This window comes from Populus alba, chromosome 1, assembly GCF_005239225.2.
Source record: "Populus alba chromosome 1, ASM523922v2, whole genome shotgun sequence".
Lineage (NCBI taxonomy): Eukaryota > Viridiplantae > Streptophyta > Magnoliopsida > Malpighiales > Salicaceae > Populus > Populus alba.
Genome location: NC_133284.1, coordinates 9,200,281 through 9,207,509, shown reverse-complemented (window position 1 = coordinate 9,207,509; position 7,229 = coordinate 9,200,281). Strand labels below are relative to the sequence as shown.

Here is a 7,229-nt window from a genome sequence, read left to right as displayed (position 1 = left end):
TATAATTCATAATTAGAAAATAAATATTAGAAACAATTACATTACAAACAAATAATAAATAACAATATAATTGAGTATCTTGTCACATGCGTTGTTTGTATTTACAAGTTTTTTTGTTATGCCCTGTCAAACCATATATGCCACATCTATATTAGGAATACCTCTCTCTTGCGTCCATCTTATTATAAATTGAGTTGACTTTTTTCAACCTCAATCGGTTTTCCATCTTGAAGGGTCTGGGTATACTTGTGGATTATATATTTACTTCACTCTAATTCATTAAGTAAAGGATGAAATGGAGTCCCGTATATGTTCTTATACATCTAAACATTATATTGTTAGTTGACATACGAGGTAATATCAAGATGTTTTTATGCACCATATGTAAGAACATGTGAACAAGGTCGATGGGTTAACTATGTTATTTATCACATATGCATGTTCCATCTACTAACTTAACTATTCATCTAATTTCTTTTTTGATACCTGTTTTAGAAATAATGTGAACCTGAAAAGTGTCATCATCAAAATTGAAAGGGTATGTTGACATCCAATTCCAACTGAACAATAGGAGATCATAATTTCTCATATGCAATGTAGTCATATGAATCCCTTTTTCATGTAACAAAATAAACATTAGTCCTAAAAAATATTAATTGGATTAAAGCAAAAAAATGCAAAGCATATGCACCTTTCAAACATGATTAAAATCTCTCTTTTTAGGATGTTTAAAAAAAAAATCACCACCATCAAAATCTCATTGTCGAATCATGGAACCCGCCAACACTAAAAACAATCATTTTCTTCTCCTAAAAGTAGCCCAAACAACCACTTTCTCTCTCTTCGTCATTTTGAAACAAGTTTTACTCTTCTCTCTGGCTTAGGGAGTAAAAAATAAAGAGAACAAAATTTTGGACCAAAATGAAAATTGTTGCTATTGTATGGTTAGTCATATATTTTCTTTGTGTTTTACATGTTAATCCTCTATTTTTAAATTTTATATTTTTACTGTAATTTCAAGCCTTTTTTTTTTCTAATTAGGCTATTTATAGAAGGGCATGATTGAAAAAAAAGTCTAAAAAATAAAATTGATTCACTCATCATATAAACAGTGAGACCCACCTGTATGTTTCAATTGTTTTGCTAATTTAGTCTACCAATCAAACTTGTGGTTTGGTAGAAAGGTAAACATTTAATAGTAGTATCTAGCTATAGGGCCAAAAACATAATTATCACAGGGTATAATTGTCGGATAAACCTATGCGATTTGTGGACATGGCCTCCACCATCAAAATCTTATCATCAAATTATGGAACTCGTTAACACTAAGAACAATGAGTTTCTTCACCTAAAAGTAACCCAAACAAACATTTTCTCTCTCTTCACCGTTTTCAAATAAGTTTCACTCTTCTCTCTCTGACTTAGAGAGTAAAAAATATAGAAAACAAGATTTTGGATCAAAATGAAAATTGTCGATATTGTGTTGTTAGTCATATATTTTCTCTGTGTTTTAAATGCATGTTAATCCTCTATCTTTAAATTTTGTATTTTTACTGTAATTTGAATCCTAATTTTTTTTTTCTAATTAGGCTATATATATAGAAGGGTATGACTGAAAGAAAATAAAATTAAAAAATAAAATTGATTCACTCATCATATAAACAGTGAAACCCACCTTGTATCTTTCAGTTGTTTTGCTAATTTACTGTACCAGTCAAACATGTAATAGTAGTATCTAGCTATAGGGTCAAAAATATAATCACGGGGTATAATTGCGGGATAAACCTACGCAATTTGTGGGCATGGCCTCCACCATAAAACGCGCCTTGATTTCTCCATAAAATATATCAATTTTCTTTGTGCATATGAAACATCGAATGACCAGAAAGTTGAAGCGGTTGCAAAAGAGAAGAAAATAGAAATGGGACTCGTGAAAAGCACATGGAAATCGACCTAACTTCCACACCAAATACGAACCACGGTCCAAAAGTACGTCAAACATATTTAATTGTCATTATGTTTGTTGGTCTACTGAAAGTGCTCTTTTGAAATGCTTCTTTGGGTGCGCTTATGCATGCTTTTTTTGGACACCTGATTTTTAATATATTTTAAAAAACAATTTTTTGTCGAATTAACAAACACCCCTAGTTATTTCAAAGATGCCTATACATAACAGTTACATACTATTACACATTGCCACCCCGTAAGGGAATCATTTGCTTGTAGTATATGGTTATTGAAAAGGGCTTAGTGGAAGCAAACTCTTGTGCTCTTCATCACTTTGCGTAATTCAAGATGCGATTATCTTTTACTATAAAAAAATAATATTGATGGCATAAGGTGGGGTTTTCCTCCACTAGTGCTTAACATTTGCCCGTGAAACGCAAAGACAAACACTGTCACGGGCTGGCTATGACACGCAAGTTCTGCCAAACGGTATGGAGATGCGTGGGGCAAATCGTGTCCAAGGAAAGGATGTCCTTTTCCAAGTTCGTGTGATCGCCTCTTTGTGTGGCTCTCATGTGTATCGTTTAATAGTTGACATCGTTTCGGGCTTTGATCGGTGGCCCTTGCTCTATGATAGATGTGCAAGCTAGCTAGCTAGCTACTTGGATGTGCCACCATAGAAAGCCAAGGGAAAACAAGTTGGGGCGAGGAGCTTGAAAAAAATTCCATTCATGGATTAATATGTTTGGCAGTGTAGTAATAATTATTTTTTAAAAAAAAATTATGTTAAAAAATATGTTAATAATATTTTTTTTATTTTTTAAAAATTATTTTTAATTATTTTAAAAACATGGTTTATACCACATTTCCAAATTATTTTTTTAAGTTGGAGCCATGTGCACCCATATCCACAAAACGCAGTTAGGTGAATTCAGCCATTTTTGAGCTCAAATCAACTTGGAGTTTGAATGGCCGAGATGGGGGACTAAAGGGAGAGTGGAGAATTCCATAAGTAGAAGGTATATAATGGTAGTGGATGTGCTTTCTAATTTCTATAGGGCACGCATGGTATCTTATCTTTTAGCATCCTAATTCTTCTATGAATAACCAGTCGGATTTCTTAAAATGTTGCGCAAGGGACACGTTTTTTCTTTTTTAAAAATGTTCCGCAAATACATTTGATGGATGCATCCTATCAATCTCTCTTTTTTTTTTCTTTTTAAATAGATAGGTATTCAATTTTTTTAAGAAAAAAATTATGAAACTAAAACTTCTGAGTTATCAAATACTTTGCATGCCATGCCACCAAAGTTGACGCACGGTGAGAAATAAATGTCTGAATGGTGTGGCTCATTGCCCACCTCCGTCTTTTCCCTAATAAAGAAGAAATAGTCAATACTTACCACTAGCTAGGCTCTTGTTACTTAGATTAAGACCGGATTACGTTCATTTTCAAGGGAGGACTTGCCTTCCTACCAGTGGTTACATGTCCTTTCAAGTTTAAGAAAATTGACAAATTTTCTTTCTTAGAAGTGTAGTTTTCTCTCATACAGGAAGACAATGAAACTTTGAACTTTATGCAATCTGACCAGGACTATAATTGTAATTTTATATTTTTGATCCACCTTCTCGCACTCAGAAAAATAACTGTACAAGGACAAAGTCCGTAAGTCACATTGAATCTATATATATATAGACGTAGCCCATCTGCATCTGCAGAGATAAACCAAATTAAGCACCTATTTGTTTTCAACACCAATGGAGTTGTGGGCAAGTGCAAGAAGATCTAAGGTAAAACATTTTGAATGTCATGGAAATAATGAAATTAAGCATCATCACATTTTAAAGCATGTTCTCAACTCTCAAGGCCTCGCCTTTCGTATGATTATGTTCTCAGATGCCATTTATATATTCTTCGCTCTGCTTATAGTGAAAGAGGAGGGGGGGGGGCATTTTCATGCATGATTTTTCTGACCAGGCTTTCATGTTCTCGAATGAAACGAACAGGTGATTGATGTCAGAGGACTACTTGGTGTTTTGGTAATTCTTTATACAGTTGGTGTTGAGAGCAGAAAATCTGTGAAGTGGGATTATTTTGAGTATGCAGCTTCAAGTTGCAGGGCTCATAGTGCTTCAATATCAGATTTTGGAGGTGTTGGAGATGGAAAAACTGCAAACACAAAGGCTTTTCAAGCTGCAATTGATCATTTGAGCCAGTTCTCTTCACAAGGTGGATCCATACTCTATGTTCCTCCAGGAAGATGGTTGACTGGAAGTTTCAATCTTACTAGTTATTTCACTCTTTATCTTGACAAAGATGCTGTCCTTCTTGCTTCTCAGGTTAGAATCTATCAAGGTTTTCAATGACTTTTCTTTATGTAAATTGTACTTGCTGATTTCTTGTTTCCTTTCTTCCATTTACTTCTTTTCCTCTTACTGATTAAATCAAAATAAGCCTACATAAGTTTGTTTAAAGAACACGAAGTTGCTGTCCTGTTTCCTTCCATGGCCCATAAGACTTCTTTTTTCTTTTCTCTTGTTTTGAAAATTGTTTTAATTACTAATTCGTTCTCCATCACGATGTTATTATTTTCATAAGAAAAAAAAAAGTGGGTCTGCACAAACATTCTATGTTCTTGAGTTTCAACGCCACAACAATTTTGGTTGAAGTTAGTTCACCTTGATAAATGGGACCAACTTCCTGGCAACCACCAGTAGAAACTTATTGTGGGCCTAAATTGAAAAGTGCCTAATCGAAAATGACCCGCTTCACAAGCTTAACAGTTCAACTGCTAGTCCATATGATTTGGATCCACGACATGTGTTTAAGTGAGCAAATAATGAAACTTGATCGTTGGAGACGTGGGACATAGATCAAACTCTGAGAGTGGAGACAAACTACTTTTATCCTATTTCCAGTTTTCAAGTGAGCTTGCAAAAGCTCTTTTGATGTCAAAGCTAGTGCTTGCATGTTTATACAATAATGATAAGTTGATTTTAACACAGTAATGATGAATTATGTTTTTCATATTTCCTGGATTTTGAACATTTTATCAGGATGAAAGTGAATATCCACTGATAGAGCCCCTACCATCCTATGGTAGAGGAAGAGATGCAGATGGTGCAAGGTATAGCAGTCTCATTTTTGGAAACAACCTCACAGATGTTATAATAACAGGTAAAATACTAGTAATTTCTTTTTTTTAAAAAAAAAAAAAAAAAAAAACCTTCACTTTTTTTACTATGAACACATTCGACTTTCAGGAGCCAACGGCACTATTGATGGTCAGGGTGAACTCTGGTGGACAAAATTTCGTGCCGGAGAGCTTAAATACACCAGGCCTTACCTGATAGAAATCATGTTCTCTACTAAGATTCAGATATCCAATCTTACATTGATGAATTCTCCATCATGGAATGTTCATCCTGTTTATTGCAGGTATTCCTTCTTGTCCCTAATTGTTGCATCTATTGCTCTTTGCTTCTTTAGTGTTGATGAATGTCCTTAAATATTCTGTTGGATGAACGTGCGTTGATAAATTAAAATGGAATGCAGCAATGTTGTAGTTCAAGGGTTGACAATTCTTGCACCAGTGAAGTCTCCAAATACTGATGGGATCAATCCAGGTAATCAAGTAGAAATTGAATTTCCTTCTATAGGCCAAAAATAGTTTTTTCCATTCTTGCACTGTTTTACAAAAATTTTCAGGAATGAAATATTCTGAAAAGTTTTGAACATGTATCTGATGTTGAACTATTCGTTCTGTAACTCTTCAGATTCTTGCACAAATACCAGAATTGAGGACTGTTACATTGTCTCCGGAGATGATTGTGTGGCTGTTAAGAGTGGTTGGGATGAGTATGGTATTTCGTTCGGGATGCCTACAAAGCAGCTTGTGATCAAAAGGCTGACATGCATTTCACCCACCAGTGCAGTGATTGCACTGGGGAGTGAGATGTCTGGTGGGATTGAGGATGTCAGGGCAGAAGACATCACAGCTATCGATTCAGAATCAGGTGTTAGGATCAAAACTGCAGTAGGAAGAGGAGGTTACGTAAAAGGCATATATGTAAGAGGGATGACATTGAAAACAATGAAATGGGTATTTTGGATGACAGGAAATTATGGCTCTCATCCTGACAACAACTATGACCCCAATGCAATTCCTGTGATTCAGAATATTAATTACCGAGACGTGGTTGCCGAAAATGTGACAATGGCAGCTAGATTAGAGGGCATTGCTGGTGATCCCTTTACTGGAATCTGCATGTCTAATGTGACCATTGGACTCGCACAAAATTCAAAGAAACTTCAGTGGAACTGCACTGATGTTGCAGGGATTACAAGTGAAGTGAATCCAAAACCTTGTGATCTGTTACCAGACCAGGGACCAGGTAAGATTGGAGCATGCAATTTTCCAGAAGATAGCCTGCCAGTTGAGAATATGGCGGTTCAGACGTGCTCTTTCTTTTGGAGGCATCATTGGTGACATGAAAAGTATCTGCACCTTGGAACATGTATCGTTTAATAGTTGACATCGTTTCGGGCTTTGATCGGTGGCCCTTGCTCTATGATAGATGTGCAAGCTAGCTAGCTAGCTACTTGGATGTGCCACCATAGAAAGCCAAGGGAAAACAAGTTGGGGCGAGGAGCTTGAAAAAAATTCCATTCATGGATTAATATGTTTGGCAGTGTAGTAATAATTATTTTTTAAAAAAAAATTATGTTAAAAAATATGTTAATAATATTTTTTTTATTTTTTAAAAATTATTTTTAATTATTTTAAAAACATGGTTTATACCACATTTCCAAATTATTTTTTTAAGTTGGAGCCATGTGCACCCATATCCACAAAACGCAGTTAGGTGAATTCAGCCATTTTTGAGCTCAAATCAACTTGGAGTTTGAATGGCCGAGATGGGGGACTAAAGGGAGAGTGGAGAATTCCATAAGTAGAAGGTATATAATGGTAGTGGATGTGCTTTCTAATTTCTATAGGGCACGCATGGTATCTTATCTTTTAGCATCCTAATTCTTCTATGAATAACCAGTCGGATTTCTTAAAATGTTGCGCAAGGGACACGTTTTTTCTTTTTAAAAAATGTTCCGCAAATACATTTGATGGATGCATCCTATCAATCTCTCTTTTTTTTTTCTTTTTAAATAGATAGGTATTCAATTTTTTTAAGAAAAAAAATTATGAAACTAAAACTTCTGAGTTATCAAATACTTTGCATGCCATGCCACCAAAGTTGACGCACGGTGAGAAATAAATGTCTGA

At 34.9% G+C, this 7,229-nt stretch overlaps 1 protein-coding gene across 1 annotated transcript; it reads left to right on the top strand.

Annotated features, from left to right (window-relative positions):
- Positions 1-3,581: 3,581 nt before the first annotated feature.
- On the top strand, positions 3,582-6,482 carry LOC118033737 (probable polygalacturonase). The gene is made up of 6 exons (XM_035038837.2): positions 3,582-3,738; positions 3,955-4,287; positions 5,005-5,125; positions 5,212-5,386; positions 5,504-5,574; positions 5,725-6,482. The coding sequence occupies exons 1-6, from the start codon at positions 3,706-3,708 to the stop codon at positions 6,435-6,437; spliced, it is 1,446 nt and encodes a 481-aa protein (XP_034894728.1). The 5' UTR covers positions 3,582-3,705; the 3' UTR covers positions 6,438-6,482.
- The last annotated feature ends 747 nt before the right edge of the window (positions 6,483-7,229 follow it).